This window comes from Thunnus thynnus, chromosome 17, assembly GCF_963924715.1.
Source record: "Thunnus thynnus chromosome 17, fThuThy2.1, whole genome shotgun sequence".
In the NCBI taxonomy this organism is placed as follows: Eukaryota; Metazoa; Chordata; class Actinopteri; order Scombriformes; family Scombridae; genus Thunnus; species Thunnus thynnus.
In genome coordinates this window covers 21,448,714-21,471,438 of record NC_089533.1, presented here as the reverse complement: position 1 = coordinate 21,471,438, position 22,725 = coordinate 21,448,714, and the positions used below count along the sequence as shown (strand labels likewise).

The window sequence follows — 22,725 nt, the reverse complement described above, 5'->3', positions numbered from 1 at the left end:
TGTTGATTAAAAACAGATGATTGTGTGTGTGTGTGTGTGTGTGTGTTTGTGTGTGTGTGTGTGTGTGTTTGTGTGTGTGTGTGTTGCAAAGTGAATCAGCTGCTCTGTAGGGGCCTGTTGCACTAGATCTCACAGGATGGACAAGGTTAACAACTAACATGATTTTAACTGCAGTAGCCTAAGGCAACAGAAATAGACACAGAGCTCTACAGCCACGTTTCCTAATTATAATTCTTTCGGTCTGTTTTTTTTTTTTTTTGAGTAAGGATGACATTTGTTTTTGCAGGTGCAGCAGGTTATTTTCAGCGCACAGCTCCTGTGGGAGGGAACATAGTGGGGTGAGGAGGAGGAGGAGAAGGAGGAGGAGGGGGGGGGGATTTATGTCTACATAAATCATCCCAGAGAGGAGACATGTTATGCTGGAGCTGACCCAGAAAAGTGATTTTTTTCCTCCCATGAGCTCATTCCGCAGAAATCTCGGTTATAAACTCTCGCGATGCTTTACGTGCTCCCGCTCCATCTCCACGGAAAAAAGAAGCCTCCTCGCATCACTGGCAGGCTCAGCTGACGCGGCGCTCGGAGCTGATGGGCGCAAAAAGAGGTAAGAAGGTATTGTTTTCCACTCGTCTTTCTTCTTATTACACAGAAATCACAAAGGTAGCGAAACATGTCACCTTTCAGTAGCAACAATTGTTTTTTCATACACCTTTGCTCCAATGCTGAGCACTACTTTGACACCCAGACAGCGCTATAGGCACCCTGACAGCGTATATTGATAAAAACCACTGATTCTACGGAAGCTGGCTGTTTTCTTTCGCCACTCCGTATTGTCGACACGTAAATTGGGGCTAACAGCTCCACACGAGGCTGTAATGAACCGAGCCACATGGCGAAAGCTTCCTGACTAGAGGAACAGCCCGTTCCCGCGGCGCAGCTCTCCCGTCAAAGGCTACATTGTGTCCGGTCTGGCATCCGCTGGCGGCTGCTGCGGACAGGACGGTGTGATGTATCTCCCGGTGGGGGAGCTCAGGCTGCCCCCATGGCTTTATCTGTTGTTTACACAGCTGGTTTGACGTAGTGGTAAATAAATCAAAGGTGAGTATAATATATATAATATATATAGCCTTATAAATATTTGCCTATAGTGTTACTTTCATTTAGCCTGAATTGGAGCTTTGTAACAGGATTTAGGCTCTGCGAATATCTACGTCCAGAACCATTTTTGTCAACACAGAAAGGCGCATGAAGCGTGAATGTGTTGATTTAAAGCTTTAGCCGTGTTGTCCACAGCTACAGTAGAAAGTCATAGAGGAAGTATTCAGATTCTGTAGCAATATCACGCACTGAAAATACAAATGAAAGTCTGGCATTGAAAATGTTAAGGAAATTCACTTAACTTAAAAAAAAGTATATAATTTTTGATAGTAAAATAGGCCTGCATGAAAGTACCAAAAGTAAAAGTACTTCATGCAGAAAAATGATCCCTGTTACAGTTATGTTATTGATGGATTATTATCCCTGGTAGATTTTTAATGTGCCGGAGCTCATTTTAACCAGTCAAAATGACGTTTGACCTACAGAATGATTGATGATGAGTTTGGAAGTAGGGGGCTGTTTTCACATTCATCTGTTGGAGTTTCTCTGTACTCACTTCACATTTTCAATCCGGTCTGAGTGTCAATCAAAACATGATCTACCAGCCTACACAGTGTTAGGAAATGGTCCAAACAGCAAAATGAGCTGTTTTTTGAACTGGGGTTTCTAATCATCAGGAACGTTTATTTTCACTCAGATTTTTGTGGATGCTTAATGAGACACTCAACTTTGATATCATATATGCATTTTTACTATGTTAAGCCAAATTTCCAGAGGCTTTAATGGCATGTGCAGTACCTATGAGCATGATTTGTGACATCACAACTAGCCAAATTCAGGAATTTTCAAGGAGGGAGAGGGAGTAGGTTTCATTTCTAAGGATTGTAACGAGGAAACGGAAACTTTTTTTGCTTGGAAAAACCATATCGGACACAAATGATTATTCAAAGCAAGTATTTTCTTTAACAATTTTATATACCGTTGGATAGTATAACCTTTAACAATGTGTCACATTTTATACATGTTTTGTGTGTAAAATCTTAATTTGTGACAAGTAAGTGACTTTAGCTGTGGAGTTAAAAGCACAATATTTCCCTCTGAATTGTAGTGGAGTGGAAGTATGAAACGGTACAAAATGGAAATAGTCAAGTAGCGTGTAAGTACCTCAAAATTGTACTTAACTACAGCACTTCATTATGTACTTATATACATCAAACCACCGAGAGAAGATCTTGATAATGTTACCTCTGATATGTCTCATGATGTACATTATAGCACAGCAGTTAATTCGTTGGTGTGCAGAGAAGAGGAGGAGGAGAGTAGTCTGCAGCAGGGAGAGATGACTTTGCCATGTCAATGGACCCCTCTTAGCTGTAGGAAAGAGGAAATAATATGAGGACTGTTGCATGAGAGCTCCAAATTTAGAAGTCTGTCAGTGTGGAAAAGCGACGCCCAGTGACTTTTAAACGGCAAAGATAAACTGGAGGAAATAGCGGAATGAATTGTGATTGAGATAAGCCACAGGTTGAACAGGCAGTGTGTATTTGTCTGTAACTATCTCCTAAATCACCTCAGGCTACCTTCTTCCCTACAGAACTCCATAAAATAACATTTTGTACATTGCATGAGCACAGTAGGCTTCAGTGCATGCAGGATGTATCTTGGTGAGGTGTGTAAAATATTTTCTATTGGCTCTCTGTCAAAGGTTGCTAACATAGGAGCTTTTATGTATGCAGAGGTGCTCAGTATTAAAGTGTGCTGATACTGTGCTATAATCCATAGGAAGCCTGGTATGGGCACAGCAGGATACTTGTGCAATGAAAAACGTATTAATTTATGGTATGCACAGCTCCCTGGCATGCAGATATTTGACAACTACTTGTGATTTTACTGCTGCGAGTGGGCGTTAAGGTCAACTCCGAGAAGGGAGGAGAAATTCAGTGCATGCCTTGTCTAAAATTGAGCCCAGTGAACTGTCAGATTTGCTCACTTTGCCTTAGTTTTCAAGCACAGGAACACCTTACTAGATTTTTCCCGTGTTTCTATTTTTTCCAGAATCTGTATGCTGTATGTAATCCTTTTTAAATTCCTCCTTATTTAAACCCGCTAACAAAAACACAGGGAATTGGGCAACACTCCTTACAACACATCTTAAATTGTCTTTGTTTTTCATGCTGCTGAATCCTCAGTCTCGTGTGAGCTTATCTGTGTGGCTTCTTGTTCAAATATGCTCACAAAATTACAAAACAATCTAATGTTCTGATGTAATTAAGTCTGTTTTAGAATGTTTCGATATGCTTTCAGCAATGAGCCAAGCAGATTTTAGAAATGGAAGCGGTTATACATATACATAGAGGCAGTTTTCTCTCTCTCTCTCTGTCTCACATCAGTATGTGTGTTGTCTTTGTGTGCAGGTTGCTGCAGGCATGGAGCAGAGGTGAGAGTTAATCCATGGTTGGCCAGTTACACACCTGCACCGCATACTCCTGCAGTGCACAGCATCATGATAAGCCTGATCCTGCCACAGACTCTATCATAGCTGCTGCCTATCTGTCGCCATGGTGAGAGAGAGAGCTCCTGGACCTTGACTCTGTTGCCATGGTGACCCTGTAGCAAGAACCGTGTAACTACAATCTGTTGCCCTGGTGATCCCATAAAAAGACCCAGGTAATTATTGCAATCTGCTGCCATGGCGATGTTGTAGAATCGCCCTGTAAAGTCATAGTCTGTTGCTATGGTGGTCCTGTAGCAAGCAACAGCATCTGGCACACCAGTCAGTCAGTATGGGAACGTCCAGGATGTTCCGCATTTTTGTAGTCCTGGGCTCGGCTTTCATGATCCTTCTGATCATCTTCTACTGGGATGATGTCGGAGCCTCCCATCTGTATTTGAACACTCCTGTCTCACCGGGCCCCAAAATCCCACACCCCCACCCCCAGCAGCGAACTCAAACCTCCCGAACCCCGTCCTTCCTGTCCGACATCGATGCCTTCGTTAACCAGTTCTTAGAGCCAGGAACTGGTGAGCCCACAGACCCCGTCCCCGCTGAATCAAGCAACCAATCAGAGAAAGCCGAAGAACGGTATATACCTCGGCGGGAATGGAAGATTCACCTGACTCCGGTGGCAGCAGAGCTCCGTGAGAGACAGGTACATTTCTGAAATTATTATAATTGGTATTGTTATTATTATTATTATTTGTAGTGTTATGGACTAGTCAAGTCTAGGGGATTCAGTGCTGAGAACTGATACTAGTCCTAACCTGGAGGGTGTAGAAAAGGAGAAAACGTGGAAGGACACAGAGGTAGAGGGACTGGTTTCCAAAATTAGAGAGAGACAGCCGGGAGGTGGGTTACCTTACCGAGTTCCCAGGCTGGCTAGCAGTTATTAGGTCCCTCTGACTTGGCTTCGCCAGCTCTGGGCGTTGCTCTCATGAGCAGCGAGCTCCATCTGGCGTTTCAGTTCAGTTTTTGGTGGTTGGGGGATGGGTCCCCGAAGAACAGAGCTAGTTTTACACAAGGGTCCGGGAGCAGGAAAGGTGTGAAGCCATAATGTCTCAAAAAACGCTTCTAAAAGGACGTCTCTGGTTTTTAACTCAACTTGTATCACTCATTCAACTGTCGCGCTTTCCCAGCTGAGCCTCATCACGTCATTAGGTTACTCCAGTGGCTGCGCGCGCACCTCACCGTGATGTCCGTTTTATCAACACACACCTTAACAACACCCCCTTGTTATCTTCTCAATGAAAACCAGTCCAGTATAAACCCCGCCCAGAATCACTCCTAACAGTAGTAGAAGTAGTAAATGTATAATTATTAGGATGGGCTGGGTAAATTAAATAAACCTTTTTCACAGAATGTCAACATATAACAGGAAAAGCACAGGAATAACTAATAAAAATTATATACATAAAAAAATAAAAAATAACTGCATTTCATTTCAGTCAGTAGCCAGTTCCATGCTGGCTCACTGACATGGTTTAATAGGACACTTATAAATAAAATAAAACGGAGTCATCGTTAATGTTGTTAGTTCCACCTGTGTTTTTCCTGCTATGACGAGTCAAACTGTCAGCCTTGAAAAAGGCCTTATTGGAGGACACAGTATTTACAAGAACAATCGCTCCTTTCATTCAAACACTGTGAACCTAATCCTGTAAACCTGTGTTATTGGAAGGATTTTAACAAACAATAATTAAAAATAGCTAACTCATAACTAAAATAATTTGTGATGTGTTGATTGGATTAAAGCTTTGTAACATTTATGGATCATAAATAACTTGCAGTTCGTTGAAATTAAACCAAAATCTAATTTTCTCATATATTAAATGTATAGGGCTGCATCTTTTTCTATACTAATACTGATACTTAAAGTTCAGTACCAATATCAAATTATAGATACTTTACTTTTTTCTACCAAGCCCAAAGTTCTCCATTGTTAAATGTTGTCTAAACACAAGCAGCTGTACAAGAATCTTGCTAAAATAAAATAGAATATAACCATACAGGTGTTTTTATTAGGCTCCTTCTCAGGAGAGTGTGAACATCTAAATACTGTATTTATTTATAGTAATCTCTCTGACCCTTGTATTAGTTTGGGAGGAAAAAGTGGCACCTTTATGATTCTCAATAGTTAGTGAAGTTTGGTGACCTCATGTAATTCCAGCAAAGCTTTACCCAACATCAGCCAGAATAAGTGGAAACACCTGTGTACTGCAGGTGTGCAGGCTCTTTAAGCAAGGAATTATTGAGAAAAGAATAAATCAATAAGACGATGAATCTGACCAAACATTTGATGCCAGCTTTTTTGTACTTGAAAGTTTAGAATAATCAATTTTTTTTAAAGAAATATAAATGTCTGCTAATGAACTTCTTATCATTTTTGTTGTTAATAATACATTTTGTTTTGCTTTACCAAATATGATAACCAGGAGCAGCGGCGGAGGTTACTTCAGGAGATGTGTGCTAATGACAGCGTGGTGTTTCCTGGCAAAAACCGCTCGTTCGATGACATTCCCAACAAGGAGCTGGACCATCTTATTGTGGATGACAGACATGGTATTATCTACTGCTATGTTCCTAAGGTACACAAACGCCTGCATTTTCACTGCTTAGTTTGAATCCGTTGCATGAAACTTAGTTTACTTATGAAGATCTCCATCCCACCTCCACAACAGCTCACATAAGCTTCCATACTTTAGCCTCTAATTTGTTTCAATCTTTATCAGCCTTTATGGCTTCCTCTCAGGAAAATGTGTGTCATATTTTGTAATCGTTCACCTAATTGTCTTTGACTACTGGGCAGCTAACCTTTTGTAGAAAATGTATTTGGTTATATTGTTACATCTGCTCTAAGAATATAGTGTTCTGTAAATCATTGGTGGTTGCAGTTTACATTAAAAAGAAGCAAACTAAGAAGGAAATATCACATTGGCTGAACTGTTCAGCTTCTCGTTTTTCAATATGACTAAACCAGAAACAGATACAGTACTGTATGTCTTAGCTCTGTCCAGCCATTGTTTTTATGCCAGCATATTTCTACTTATTTGCAGCAGTTTCCACATGTTTCACAGTAGTAACTAAAGATTTTCTTTTTATTTTCTTTCACATGCACTCCCTGCCGCCCTCAGGTAGCATGCAGTAACTGGAAGCGGATCATGATAGTTCTTAGTGAGAGCCTGCTGCATGATGGCGTTCCCCAGAGAGACCCGCTGGCCATCCCCAGAGACCTGGTCCACAACAGCAGCATGCACTTCACCTTCAACAAGTTCTGGAAACGCTATGGAAAGTTTGCAAGGCACCTCATGAAGGTCTGTTCACTTTTTAAGTCAATGTATGGTGATAATAACACAAAATTATAAAAACACACAATATGGTTTATTCATTGAATGTGTAATTGCTGTAATTATTCATTAAATGTGCTGTTGATATTGTTGGTGCATGGTCTTTGTGCTGGTGAATTGTCATTTTTCTCAAGTTGCACCTATTTTAATGAATTTTTGTGAACTTCATTGTCCCAAAGTGCCTGTGACACATGTTGTTTTATTTGCTAAGGAAGAAAAGCTAAATTATTATCAATATTTGGAGATGCATCACTCATCAGTATCACACTCGAGTCAGACAGCTGCTGGCTCACTGAGCTTTGGCCAGTCTGTTGATGCAGACACATCTAGCAAAGCATCTCTGTGAACGCCACCTTAGCACCGGCTCATTTGGGGTTTAACTCGCTCCTACTAGTGTCATATCATGATAATAATAATATCATATTATTACATTTGCTAGCTCTAGTTTGCTTTTGGTGATTCTGCACCTCCCACACAAAGACATCACTTTTTTGTGGCAGAAAAGACTGTTCTCTCCACCACAAAACTGTCAGAGCATCATTGATGCCCAATGACTTCAGTGACCTCTGCAAATGATGCAGAGGTCTTTTAAGCTAGTGAATCCTAATCTGTGTCCAGCTGTCACTATGTGTCAGTGTTCACAAAAAGTCACCCACTGCACGGTGAACCATTGATTCTCTAAGCAATAGTCCCGAACATCGTACTGTATTAGGTGCTCTATGTATTATATATGTGTGTGTGTTAATAATATGTGATGTGTTACTAAAATTTCATTTTATTTTTGAAGGTGAAGCTGAAGAAGTACACCAAGTTTCTTTTCGTGCGGGACCCCTTTGTGCGTCTCATCTCCGCCTACCGGAACAAATTTGAACTACGCAACGAGGACTTCTATCGCCGCTTCGCACAGGTCATGCTGCGCCGCTATGCTAACCAGCCGACACCTCCTGCCTCTGTGGACGAGGCGTTCACTGTGGGCATCCATCCCTCCTTCTCCCACTTCATCCAGTATCTCCTAGACCCTCAGACAGAGAAGGAGATGCCCTTTAATGAGCACTGGCGGCAGGTGTATCGGCTTTGCCATCCGTGCCAGATTCAATATGACTTTGTGGGCCACTTGGAGACGGCAGAGGAGGATGCCGAGCACCTACTACGCCAGTTGAGGGTGGACAATGTGGTGGAGTTCCCCACCTCTCATAGGAACCTTACAGCCAGCAGCTGGGAGACCGACTGGTTCAACACAGTGCCTGTTGAGGCACGGAGGGAACTGTACAAGCTGTATGAGCCTGACTTCAGGCTCTTCGGCTATGACAAACCAGACTCCATCCTCAATGAGTGACTCATAATTCCCAAGAAACTGACTCAGCCACACTGACGTTTTTTATGTGATGAAATATTGCAACACTCCAACAACAGTGACACCTCCCTTAGTCATGGGCTTTGCAGATGTGTTTTCCAGTCTTGTCTATGCTACACTGAATGTGCACATTATTAAGGACACTTACTCCTTTAAGGAAGCACATCAATTAGGTGAAGCCAGGTATTAGCCATTATCCATTATTGTTTTTTAATTAAATCTTTACCAATCACTAAGATAGCAAGAAGCACACAAGTTAGAGTAGGACAGTTAAGATATGGATTGTGTAACACACAGCTGAGAGAATAACAGCAGATGTCCTTAAGAATCTGTACATTCAGTGTAGTCTTTGACTCAATTCATGTGGAGTCTTTTGTACTCCCAACTCTGATGTCACGCCATGCCTATCATTTAGGAAGTCACAGTTCTGCTGTGGCTAACTGTGACAATCACACGGGCTTTGTAGCAGGAGGTTGCAAATAAACCTTTGCCGAAGTGATGTCACAGAACCATACTCTATGTTTGCGATGTCATAGGAACCGGGGGGATCAGAAAAAACAACTAGATTAGTTTTAAATGTAGTTGCACTAGAGTCAGCTAATTTATTTCACATTGTGTAAGTGCAATGTTTATGTTAAGCATGAAAGGGATTTTTTTTTGTTGAACACTTATGTTGAAAATACACACTAATGACAGCTGTCTACTTCAGAAACAGGTAGAAATCCTTTATACCTCATACACACATTAGGAAGGTACTTATGTTATGTTTCATCTCAACAACAAACTTTACTGCTTCATCAGACCTTCAGACATTAGGTTTCAGCATGTAGAAGTTAATTAAATGATATTAATAGAATAATTTCTGACAGTATTTTAGCAGCTTGCTTTATTTGACCAGTTTGAAAGCATGATATGGATGCCACATTGTAGCACAGCAGCTCCAGTGAAAACCAACCTAAATAGCTGGATTTGTCTCAGCTTGTCTTTGAGGCATAAAACTGGCGTTCCAACATTCTTTTGATTTCATCTCAGCTGGATGTGCACGGTTGAGCCTCTGTTATATTTTAACAGACAGAGTTTTCAAATGGGAACATTTTGTGTTATTGCTTGTTACCATGACAGTGTTTTCATCAGCATTTGATCACTTTTTCACTTTTGTGTTTTCACGCACAAACTGCAGTTACTGACACTAAACTATATGAGTTGACAAGGACTGAGACAGTGTTGTTGTTCCCCCCTAAGTGTGACGAACATTTTTATGTTTTAAGGGCAGTATTTTCATGGATTGCAGTGTTCTGTAGATTGCCTTGTGCAAGAAGCTGAGCACATTACATGAAGCCAACAAGGAGTGATTTTGAGTACGTGCACTACTACTGTGCTGTTTTGAAGATACAACACTCCGTAAGTTGGGTTGATGCTAGCATATTAAGTATAGGATGAGTCTTAATGTCAGAGTTTCTAAGTACAGGTGTGAACATGGTTAGAGTCAGGATTAATCACATCATGATCTGGATATGGATCTGATTCCATGGTTCATACTGTATGAAAAGAGTGGAAGATAAGATAGTGCCTTTGGTTGCAAAAGTTTACACAGCAAAAAAAGTATTTTTGTAGAAGGACTTAATTTTTACTTTGAACACTATACAGTGACAGCTGTATGAAGCCACAACAAGGTATATTTGATATACTGGGCCTTGTTTATCTTGTGTGATCATTATTTGGGAAGAATAGGAAACAGAAGAGCCCTTCGGCAGATTTATCTAACTGTCTTTCTGGAAATTTGTGTGATTCATGATTCTGTAAGAACTCTGTCCGTATGCTTTTTAAAGTGGTTGTGTCCAGTGGATCGCTCTGTGTACCCTGCCGATCATTTACCACACAGCGATACTGTGTGGTTTGTACTGTACGTGATGTCATGGACATGCTCTGTGCCACATTACTTTGCAAGTCACTAAGATGTACATGTTCACAGTAATGTCTCAGTGTTGTCTCACTGCCTTTCGGTTTATTTGTTTTGTATAAGTGTGACGTATTTCATTGGAGGGGAAACTTTATTGTTTCATTTTTATTTAATTTCATCAATGGCCGGTTTTCCCAAAAATCATCATCACTTTGAGTGAAAAAAAAAAGAAAAAAACAGTCATCCCGCACTCCCTCACCAGTGTTAGACAGTCAGATTTTCATGTCTCTTTTGCATTTCCGTTATGTTCTTTTGTTGTATTTTCTTATGTTACTGTCCTGATGATAACCATGTCAGCAATTTTGTTCTTGGCTGTTTTTTCTTTCAAGGTGCAAACAACAGGACTGTAAGATGGTATAATTTCTGTAAGGCAAAAAAAACAGGCAGAATAAAACCTATGGGTACATGCTGCTTTTGTAACGGGAAAATCAGTCTTGGATTTTTAGGGAGCTTGGAGTTTGACTGCTGATATGCATTTTTTTTTTTGTCCAGGGTGGCCTGACGCCACAACATCACTTTGAACAGCTTAAAGGTTTGTTGAAGCTGCTGCAGTGCCAAACCTTATCCTACATTTTGACCTCATGCCAATTCCTAACAGTAAATAGTGGCACACAAAAAACCAAAAAAAACAAATCTATTTTTGTGATTGATGTTTTTGTAAAACGTATATTTCATAAATTCACAAGAGAATAAGTAGTTTGACAGACTTGTTCCTTATCTCATATGTGGAGAAAATGGAAAGTATTATTGCACTTTCATCAGTATTGTGGTGTCATTCATCATCTGGTCTTCATACAAGAGAAATAAAGTTTGTGGGGCATGATATAAGATTCATTAGTCTCTCTTTGAGTGGATGAAAGAAAGAATTGTCCATTCACCTTCAATATTATGCAATTTATAACATTATTCTGCTCACATTAGATAACATTGGTACAAAATTAATAGTGACTTAGTATATTAGCATATTATCAGATGTTCCTCGGAGTACAATTCATCGTGATATTGTCTCAAAGCTATGAAGCAGAATACAATATGTGTTGTGAGAACTGACATGAAGGCCTTTTGGAAATGAGGGAAGGAAACATCTGGAAAGAAAACAGTGCAACACACAAAAATGTTGACAGGAAATGCTAAGCATTTTAGCCAAGAACAAGGAAATTTCTGGATGTTTGTGCCTGAGAAGTACTCATGGCAATTTGCCACCCACAAGCTGTCTTTATGTCCATGATACATTCATGCTGGTATACTTTATGTGTGTGGTGTGTATCACAGGTTTGACATCAAACAACTTTCTTTTGGAGGCTGATGATGGTTGGGGTTAGGCTACAAAAGCATAGACTTGGGTGAGGGCACTTGGTTAATTACTCAGCAGCTCTCCATGGCATCCTCAAGGTGTCACTGTGTTCATGTTTATCAAAAAGACCTTTTGGAGAGAATGGCATGACCTGCAACACGGACATGATCCCTCACTGGCTTCCCATCCACCAGAACTGCCAAAGGTATTTGCAGCAGTTGTGGTTTGATGAGATAGATACAACTCTCATGCCTGTACAGCAGCAAGTAAACCATACCCCAGGTGTTTTCCTGCCTCCATGTGTCTTTTCTCCACCACTGGCCCTGTCCTCTACAGTAGTCACTAGCCTACATCAAATTTGTGGCTAACACAAAATGTTTAAGTCAGCAAGACTGTAATTAGTAACAATATGTGCTACTCATTATTAGTGTGCTACTCATTACCACGAATAACAGTATTATAATATTTTCAACTTTTTCTAAAATGTTGAACAGCTGCGTTGAACAACAGAAAAATGTTAGCTTCCCAAACTGGCTCAGCCTTGGTATCGGAATATGCACCAACAGCACCGTAGCTGCACCCCATGACAAACAAATAACACGGTTTTAAACTTTCAAATAATGTACAATGTGTACGCTAAAGTCAGATTTTGTGTGCAGTTGTTATGCCAAGCACTGCCATTGGTACATGTGGAGACCATGTGCGTCTTAATAGCACGTGGCTATTTCAAACTTGCTCACATCTTCGGAAAAGTGTGGACGTTCCAGAAATTGACGAGGAGTCCTAACAAGCTGTAGTGAGGTGATCAAAAAACGTGAAATGTGCTTCTGTTTATTAATCTTTGACACACCTTGCACATAATTTTATGAATAATAAGTGAATTCAACATAAAAAGCCAATCAGTTGATTTTTCATTTGATTGTCGTTATCTTAGCTAACATTTTGCAATTTGTGATGGTGTGCCTCGAAAAATTGCTTAACTTCTGCTGACTTAGCTAAATTATTTGTCATGGAAGCATTTGACCATTTTATGGGCTTGACTGATGACAGCAAAAGTTTTGTCATTGTTGAGTATTTAAGTGTTTATAACATATTTAAGAAAGTTTGCACAATCTGAAATCTCAGTATATTTCAACCCTTCTCTCTAATCATACTGTAATAACCGGGTGAAGCTTTTACAATGAGGTTTCAGGACAATATCGAACTTTACAGGGAGAAACATTTGACAATTCTACTATGAGAATATGAAATTATAAGGAGTGGCTCTAATGTTGTTTTAGAAATAGGCTGTCTGTCTATTTATAATAATAACAATAATAATAATAATAATAATAATAATAATAATGATAATAATAATAATAATAATAATACATTTAATTTGTACTGCACTTTTCATTCATAGTGAAACTCAAAGTGCTACAATATTAATAACATAGAACACACATCATAAAGAAAATAGGCTAATAAGAGTTAAGATAAAAGATGAAAATAAAAGCCTATTCAGCTGGGAGTAATAATTTACTTTTATTCCTAATGACATTTTAAAATTAAATTGCACAAAAAAAAACAACTTTAAATTCCAGGTTTTATAAAAGCCTTCCTCATGTTTGGGACCTGGGTACTTAGTTCCACAGTTCGCCACACTACTTCACCCGTGAAGCAGCCCATTTCAAATCAGCTGATGGTGTATACTTCTTACTCAGCCACTCTATTACAATCTATTTTCTTTTTTCTTGCTGAGAGTTAGAAGAGAAGCTCTCTACCACTCTCAAATTACAAGTTAATATATTTGTTTAATCAGTACAAAAACCAAAAGGCAAAAATGACACGTTGTGGTTTTATGGGAGGTTATGTGCCAGACTATTTCTTGGCCAGGTGCACAGAATTCCTGGAGGCTTGTCATCACTTGTCATCACTAATACACCCAGTGGAGACAATTTTTCACTTTGGCTTTTGTATGGATTAAAGGATAGGTTCAAGTTTCTTCAAGTCTGTCTCAATACAATAGTGATGTGATATGTGTGATGTGGAAGTGGGTCTTAGTTGCTGCAACAATTCAACTCTCTGTACTGACCCTGAAGCTATTCTCTTGGAACAAGACTAAACTGTAATATAATTTTCTTCATAAGGAGAAAATTACATATGATTTGTGCAGCAACAAATCCCAGTTTGATTTAGACCACAACTTAGACTGGCAGTAAGAGCTGACATCCAACTGCAGACTTAAGAATAGAAGACATTTGTGGTTATTTGATACTGTTGTGGACTTTTACAGTAAAGACATTACACAGTTTCACCTGGTTGGTCTGGATTAACATGTAACATTTGGTCTGTAAAATATTGTGTCTGTGAAAGCCAAAAAATAAATAAATGTCATTAATAATCATTGCAATAAATTGCATGGATATGCTTGTGTCAAACCAAGCTGCCAAAACCAAAAGTTATTTTTAGTTAGCTTGTAGCTTGTAATTTGTAGAAACAAGAACTGTGTGTGAACACTGTCCAAACCTGCAGTCATGTTATGGTGTCATATACAGTAATGGTGGGAACAAATTGTATGACACTCACAGTCAGACCGTGCAAACAAAGAGCTATACACATGTGACCCCTGACCCCAAATTTCAAGTCTACCTAGTTTTGTAGTTGCAATTTTCTAGACAGATATTGCTGTTCTTTAACTCTTAATCAAAACAAGATAATCATTGATACACTCTGTCACTGTTTAGACCCAGGCCAAACTTGACAAAAATCTGAGTCGATGGACAAATTACATCAATAATAAATAAATAAATATATCCATCTAATATTTCTGTAGTGTGTCTAAGAACTGTATTCCTACCATTACTGCCATTCTGTCGGACATGGACTACCCACTGTTTGAGTGTATCATTAGAACAATGTTCCTGTTCCTCAATCTTCTGACTTCTTCAGGCTCAGAGTTGCCTCGTGAGCATTTTTTATGTCTTTGAAATTGTTTTTAAGAAATTATTTTCAATGCACCACAAATGCAATGCAATCACCGTAGCCCCGAGGCAACAGCTCAGGCTACTATAAAATCTATCAGGGATTTTTGGGGTATATATAGGCTTTCTGCAGTGAACCACATCACCTAACTACAATGCCATAACATGTCAACTTTGTGAACACATGAACATTGGATTGATGTAACCAGTTGTTGCAGCCTAAATTCAGTTGTAATTTTGTGTAGCTTAGACCTGTGGGAGATCATCCTCTGAAAATCATGAATTTGGTCTGGATCATCATCTTTAACATCAGTATTTCAAAAAAACATAAAGCTATACAGTAAAAGTTGTGTTATGTGACATTAATGCTGAAAAGAATTTTCTCTTACTCAAATTGCAATTTTGCCCAATAAATGGGGCATCAATCAAAATGCACCCACCACTCCTCTTTTAAAGCTGCAGTGTGTAGGATTTAGTGGCATCTAGCAGTGAGGTTAAACCCCTCCCCCTCCAAGTTTGAAGGAGAACCTATGGTGGCCTTGAAACTTGCAAAAATTGAAAAAAATTAAAACACAACAATGAATATACACTAATTAAAACATACTAATGATTTTTATATTCCATTTCTGCCAAGTCCGTTCTGCTATATGCCACTAAATTCTACACACTGCATGTTTAAATGAGGCATTCCTCAAGGTCCCTCAGCTCACAGTTTTTGCCACATGCAGGTCCGTGTCTCCAGGGTTTGGTCCTTGGACTTTCACCAGTTCATTCATGAGCCATCATTGATTCTCCTGGATTGTCAGGTCTATTGTCAGGTATATTAATGACAATTGAGTGTGCTGAAATAAGTATTTTTTATTAATATATTCAGTCATACTTTTGACTCGTCAGATATTATTGCTTTATGTTGCATTTGGGACTTCAGTCTATGTACAAAGCACCGTTAGTATTAATCTTCAATTAATGTTTCACTGTATATTTACAATAAAAAGGGAGGGAGAGGGAAGATAATCAGCACCTTCTGGCAAACTTGTTTAGCACAAATCATTCAAGTACACTGAACATGATTCACTTAATGCAATCTCAAAGTCAATCCAGGCCATTAATTATAATGGGAGAAAAAACATTATGATGAAGCTGCAGTTCTACAAACTCAAACACAGACTTTAAACTGTAATTTTCACCATACACAACTATATTTCAGTTAGCACCATGTTTTAGCACCACAGACAGCAACAGTCTAAATTACCAGTGTACTTTTTCTTACCATATCCCATTACATAAATCATTACTTTATTTGATCATTACAGCAGAAGAATGCTAAATATCAGCCCTCTTTCAAATTTAAATTACACTTCTCTGTGGGCTGAATCTATAAAAATAAGATTATGTTTAATCTAGCCTATAAATTCTCTCATATTAGGGGTTGATAAGGGAACATTAGAAGTTCTATAGCTAAAAGAATAGTTTGACATTTTTGGAAATTTACTTCATTTTCTTATCTAGAGTTAAATGAGAAGAGCAATATGTGCACAGTAAATATGTAGCTGGAGCCAGACACTGGTTAGCTTAGCTTAGCATAAAGATGGAAACGGGGTGAAAGAGCTAGTCAGGCCATGTCTAAAGGTAACAAAATTCAGTTTCTCTAAAGCTCATGTTTTATCTTGTTTGTTTAATCTGTACAAAAACCGAAAGTAAAAATGAAAATTCACCAATATTTGTTGTTCGCACGCTTTGTTTTTTCCCTGTTTTCCAGTCTTAATGCTAAGCTAAGCTAACTGACTGCTGGCTGAAGCTACATATTTACCATACATAACATACCAACATAAGAGTGGTATCAATCTTCTCATCTAACTCTAACAAGAAAGGAAATAAGTGTATTTCCCAAAATGTTAAAACAATATAATGTAAAAACATACAATACCCTCTTTGTAGTTGTGGTCATTTCAATTTATTACTTCACATTTTCTCACTAACATAATGCTCATTCTCCTGCTGCAATTTCGATTTTGGATGTCTTTTTTATCTAAAAATCGAAGGACAAACAGAACAACTTTACTGTTAATTGCATCCTCAGTTCAATTTTGTCAACCTGCCCAGAGACAACAAATGTAAATTAGCTATTAGCTGACTCTGGTGCAATTACCTTTAATTGTGCACTGTCCCTGTAAAAATAAACAATAAAAGAAAGAAAAGAATTTATGTGCTTTCCATAAAACCAAGCTCAATCCCCGGCATCTTTTCACTCCATGCTAGCTTTGATGAGGTATCCATTGAAAGTGATGTAGACATCTACATCGTCACTGTAAATCGCGTTCTCCCTTTCCCTTTTGTACAGGCGGACCCACACCTCGTCGTTCAGCTCCAGCTCCAGCATCAGACTCTGACTCTGCATGATGGAGCGGTCGCTGGGTTGGGCATACACTATGGCCTGCTGTGTGTCGTTCTGCATGATATGCAGGTATGTCTCCTTAAAGTTCCATGTGTGAATGTTGACATTGAAGAAGTAGATCCCTGGGATGTGGCAGAGGAATTTCCCATTGAACATGTTGAAGTGGCCATCAAGATTGACGAAAACTGTGTCAAATACCAGCGCCTGGTAGGACTCCAGGCTGTGGAGGGATTTGCGACGGCCGACAGAGAAGGCAGCGTAATGGACTTTGCAGGGGTCTCCTGAAAGACCCGCCTCGCCCTTACTGCCTTTTGAGCCCATGGGTCCCCTGGAGCCTGGAGGGCCTTCCTGTCCAGCTTTACCTGGTGTCCCTCTGTCACCACGTTCTCCTTTATCACCTGTGCAGAGTGATAATCACACTAACATCAGAAATAATATGTGAGCTTACTGAAGTCAAAATGAAAAAACAAAAGGTTAAAAACAGCTGAACACTAAGACACCAAAGACGTGTTACATCCTCTGATAACTGTTGAAGTATTTTAGGGTTTTTGGGTGTACAGACTGTAAACTGCAGAGTAACTCAAAGACACTGAACTACTGAGCCACCAGCCAGTTTTCAAAGCAACATGAAATAACTAAGTTGTCCTTTTAAGCCATGTGAGGTGTACAAACTGCATCAACCAAGAGAAACTGTTGAATATAGCAGTATTGTGATGGACATATATAGTATTTGGGGGTCTGTAATTGCTGCTGATTGGCATGAAACCTAATATGTCCCATACTGTACATGTGTTACCTTTGAGGATGGTCATGTTGATGTAGGTGCGGACCTCTGGCACATGGCTGAACAGTCCTGTTGGAGGCTGAGCTCCGCTGCCCTCTGGTGGCTCCAGATGGTCACAGCATTGCTTGCAGGGGACAGGAGGGCCACTGGGAGGAGGCACCAGTGCCACCAGGGAAGAGAGGGACAGAAGGAGGACGACACCCAACATAGCTGTGCCTACAGTATGAGCAGAAGAAACTATCAGGTGATAGATGGAGAAGCTCTGGATTTATTTCTGTTGGTGGGTCTGGATCCAACTGATTCAACAATTTATATTACTTCACTCACTGTGACTGATTTTAGTTAATACTACAATGAACTGAGGGCCCCCAGGCTGAATGGATCCTCAAACCTAACAGCAGAACACTTGAGGGTGCAGAGATAGTGTGGTCACATCTGGCAGCTTTTAAATTGCTCATTAAAAACAATTTTACCTGCAAAGCACTGTAAAAATCACAAATAGGATATATAATTATCAGTGGAGTGTAATGGGCTAAAAATGTAGCTCATTACAACCTGGAACCTATGATTATATTCGATTTCTCTTCCATTCTACATAGACATGAAGGCACCTTTAAAAACCACAGATGTAAAGTGCTTCACAAATGCCCTGACAATACATCACAGTTATGCAACTGTATGGCACACTTAATAGAACAGAATTTTAATAAATATAAATATAAATTAAGAGCAGAAAAACAAGAAAAATAAGATGGCGGCTCTGTGAGGCTGTATTTCAAGGCACAACGATGCTTTAAAAGAAATGCGAATGCCAGCATGCTAACAATGACAAAGCTAACGTGCTAACGATGACAAAGTTAACATGCAGATGTTTACCATCTTAGTTTAGCATATTAACATGCTAACATTTGCTAATTAGCACCAAACACAAAGTACCACTGAAGCTGATGGGAATGTCATTATTTTTGGAGGTTTTTTAACCTCACGTGCCAGATGGTTTGTTACACAGAAACATCTGAGAAGTCATCTTTGGAAACTGTTTGGAAAAGGGCAGGTGATTTCAAAAAACACTTTGCAGATGACTGGATGAACCATCTGTCTATCACCGTCTATTACCGTCTTACCTTGTGAGACAGCTGGATTCACAAGATTGCGAGATCACAAGATCACAAGATCATGTGAGAATCCTCATAGGACGCTGATTGGTCCGGTCCACTGGTGGTTCCGACACAAATGCATAACTTGAAGCCTGACAAGATGGATTCTTGTGTGATGTTGGGATCTTGCAAATCCAGTTGCCTCACGAACTTATAAACCAAAGTGATAAACCAAAGTAGATGAAAAGTCACTAGGATTCATCACCTTGGGAACATGAATGAATTTCACAGAAATACATCCAATGGTTTTTGAAATATTTCACTAAAAAGCACAAAAGTCAACCTCATGGTGGAGCTAGAAGTCAGTAGAATTGATCATGTGGGGACCATGAATGTTTGTACTACATTTTATAACAATCCATCCAATATTTGTTGAGACATTTCAGTCTGGACCAAAATGGTGGAACCAGAGCGAGCTGTACTGCTAGCATGGCTAAAATGTCATATGTTTATAAGACTTTTAAAACTTTGCTCTGACACAGTGGACATGATAATAAGAGGCAGGGTGTATTTAATAGCCTATGCTCAGATAATCTAAGTGTTCTTGGTGCATATGGGGTTAAAATATCTGAAATCCTGTATAAAAGAAACAGAACCATTGACAGCTTTAAAAGCAATCAACCCACTTGTCCCTTTTTAATGCTATTTGGCCAGTAAAAATAGTCATAAAAAGTGTTTGGTTTGGATAGTTGTACATTTAAATTGATCTGCAAACAGTGAGAATAAAAGAATCATTGGTTTATGTAATTAAAAGAGGAAAATCCTCTTTGTTTAGCTGCTTGCAGCAACAGTAGTGAATATTATTCCATTAAATTTATAAAACATATGTCCTCGCTGAAATATCAGTTGTTCAGTAGCTAGTCAGAGAATAAGATCATTATGTGTCTTGGATATCATTCCCACAGCAGTGGAAAAGAGAAGAGAGAGGAATCTTCGACCTTGAGCCAGAGAAAACATTTGTTACCCTAAGAAACAGAAACAGGACTCAGGAATTGTGGAAAAACAAATAAAGTGAAGCCTTTTTGCAACAAAGCCAACATATTTGTTTTTAAATCATCCATGCTCTCACTGTGGTATTTCATTGGTTATTTAAACAAAATGCCATAGATAATTTCCTCCAGTACATGGAGACACAGAGCTCACACTTAGAGGTCAAATTGTGCCAAAGACTCAATAAAATACAGTATAAATACTAATGTGCTTCTCATACAAATCCCAAAAGTTAAAAAAAAAGCAAAATAATGGAAGACGATGGGGCTGCAAGGATCATAAATCACCTGAAAAATGACCCTGCAGGCAGCCCATAATTTATCACCAGTTAGCTGGTCGACTCCACACAATGGTTTATTTAATGCAAAGAATGTCAGAATGGCTTTTTTTGGACAGAGAGCCAAGCAGAGTGCTGTTTAAATGGAAAAGTCATGGATGTCTGCCAGACTCATCAGCTGGTCTCTGTGTACTGTAACTGGAACAGTGTGTGCTGCTGTGTTTATACAGGACAGCTGCATCCATACTGACAGTTGCATTCTTTATATATGACTGGACATATGTAGAAGCTCAGCTAAAGACCACAAACACAGATTCTCTAAATGCTTAAAATGTTCACTTGCTGGTGAAGTTTTGCTGGTATTAACAGATTACAAGACAACAGAGGACAATAAACCAGTGAAACCAGTCACTGTATTGGTTTGAATGAAAAGCTGCGACTGTATTTTGCACTTTTTATTTAGCAATGAATTTCCACTCATCATTTTGAAGGTTGTAAGATTCTGTTTTTGACAATGTATTAGAGAAATGTTGATCATTTTGAGGTTCTATAGTTAGTGGTGTTTTTTTTTTTACTAGGCTGCCTTATATTATTATGTTTTTAATATTTTGTCCACATTGACTTACTCCTCGCTGCATTGCTGTTTCCTGCTCTATAGAGGAACTGTAGCTGAACCTGCAGCCAAAGTGAAGAGTATTTACACTGTTGAGTGATTTCAGTCATTTAAAACTTTAATGAGGGGTTGTCATATTTGTTCTATCTATATTTGTTTTGTCCACTCACATAATACTCTGTGCCACACTCTCATAATTGTATGCACTAGCAGCAGTTTTGCAGCTGCATATTGCACAGTCCATCTAAATATTACTGTTGGTCCTAATGCTGTTCTGTCATGTCATCTATCTTGCAGTGCAAATCTGCTGCATGTGTTAAGGTTCTGTTAGGATTTCCAGACAGAACCACAGATGGCCATTCAGTGTGTTTGATATGACTCATGCACTGACCTAAGACATTACATAACTGGTTTTCATGGAAAAACCCTAATAGAACTGGAAACTTTTAAATGATGTTCAAAATGATGTACAAAATAATATATATTTATAAATTACTGTCTGACCCTGCAGGCAGTAATTTATAAATGACTGTAGATCTCTTGGTGTCTTTTCACTCTAAAATGTTTTTTCTCAGCAATTTTAAATATATTGTAGTCTTTTTTTTTTTTTTTTTTTTTTTACAGTATAAGCATAAAGTACAAGTTTAGTGAACACACTGCAAGATATGCCATGCACTGCAAAAATGAAAACAATGATTCTTAATAAAGCCTACATTTTGCACATTTACATGCATTAGACTATAGAAACATGTTTGTATCTGTTTGTGGTCTAGTGACGGTCCGGTCGGGCTCTAACATAGTTGCAATCAGAAGTTCATTGGTAAACAGCTATCACAATTAGGCCAGTCAGCGCTCATGCAAAGTGCCAGCTGATAAGTGAGACTTTTATCTGAGTGAATCTCACCTCGTTCACGTCTCTGCAGCCGCTTCAGTCCACTGAGGAGGCAGCTGGACGGAGGAGAGAGAAATTCCTCAGTCAACCTCAACAGTCAGCAGCCCTCTCTCCCTCTTTGTGTCTCTCTGTGGGAGTGAGTTGTGAGACGTTTCCTATAGAAAGAAAAAACCTTCTTCTCTCTGATCCCTCCTAGTTTCATGCAGACTTTGGCAACCAGCATCTGTCCATTTATTTGACATTTGGGATAACAATTAATGTCTGACCTCCTAATCTTTACTGCAATATATGAAAATTGTCAAAGGTTACCAAAGGCAGAGAAAGTGTCCAATTCTGAAATGCTTTGCTTTGTTGAAAGTTCAACCTGATCAAACAACAGACAAGATTGAAAAGTTTGATTTAAAAGCATTTGCTGTCATCATGAAATTGTGAAATCACCAATAACTGTGGTTAGTGGAGTTTATGCACACATAACTATGGGGGATCAATCTCCAGGGTCTGTTTACAAAATATAGGAAACGCCCGGTCATTCCTCCCTGGATTCTGCATTTCTGCTGTGCTGAATTCCTCTCCTTCATTCCTCCCATCTGCTGCAGTTGCAGAGAGAGAGATGGAGAGAGAGAGAGAGAGAGGTTGTGCGAAAAAAAAAAGTACATGATAGCAATGGGAAATGTGTGGGAAGTCAATTATAGGTGGATATTATTGCTGTGTTCTATTATTTACAATAAACCTCATTGCTAGTATGAGATAAGTTCTAACCAGTGGTTATATATTTTTAGATCTGAATTAAGAATGTAATGTTCTTTTTCAGGTTAGGATTATAGACTTAAACACAGAGAGACAGAGAAACGTCAGAGAAAATGCAATAAAGTATACAAAAATACATTTATTGCGGGATGCATCAAGAGAGAAAGTGAGGGACATAAACTGGGAAAGCCACCTCAAAGCAGATGTGAAGCATGCAAGTGACAAAAACAAAGAGACAAGGACTCCCTGGACCATAAGGGTGTATGCCTGTTGCTTAGCAGCAGGTGTGTTTGCACTCGTGGAGTACCAAGGATTGACACCAAAGTCATTCGCATGACGCACCACTAAAACTAGTGCTGCTTT

The 22,725-nt window shown here is 39.1% G+C and overlaps 2 protein-coding genes across 5 annotated transcripts; one reads left to right on the top strand and one right to left on the bottom strand.

Annotated features, from left to right (window-relative positions):
• Positions 1-495: 495 nt before the first annotated feature.
• LOC137201374 (carbohydrate sulfotransferase 12-like) lies at positions 496-11,332 on the top strand. Of its 3 annotated transcripts, none has more exons than XM_067616399.1 (5): positions 496-601; positions 3,510-4,244; positions 6,025-6,177; positions 6,724-6,903; positions 7,724-11,332. In XM_067616399.1, exons 2-5 carry the CDS (start codon positions 3,879-3,881, stop codon positions 8,270-8,272), a joined length of 1,248 nt encoding a protein of 415 aa, XP_067472500.1. In that variant the 5' UTR covers positions 496-601; positions 3,510-3,878; the 3' UTR covers positions 8,273-11,332. The 3 variants fall into 3 exon arrangements, with proteins under 3 accessions (XP_067472500.1, XP_067472501.1, XP_067472502.1); XM_067616400.1 differs by having other exon boundaries at positions 513-609; XM_067616401.1 differs by lacking the exon at positions 496-601 and adding an exon at positions 868-1,095.
• A 4,018-nt stretch (positions 11,333-15,350) lies between these two features.
• c1qtnf6a (C1q and TNF related 6a) lies at positions 15,351-21,831 on the bottom strand. 2 transcript variants are annotated; one of them, XM_067616452.1, is made up of 4 exons: positions 21,628-21,831; positions 18,811-18,993; positions 17,699-17,902; positions 15,351-17,300 (listed from the first exon to the last, which is right to left on the bottom strand). In XM_067616452.1, the coding sequence occupies exons 3-4, from the start codon at positions 17,892-17,894 to the stop codon at positions 16,753-16,755; spliced, it is 744 nt and encodes a 247-aa protein (XP_067472553.1). In that variant the 5' UTR covers positions 17,895-17,902; positions 18,811-18,993; positions 21,628-21,831; the 3' UTR covers positions 15,351-16,752. The 2 variants fall into 2 exon arrangements, with proteins under 2 accessions (XP_067472553.1, XP_067472552.1); XM_067616451.1 differs by lacking the exon at positions 18,811-18,993 and having other exon boundaries at positions 21,628-21,814.
• Positions 21,832-22,725: the final 894 nt, after the last annotated feature.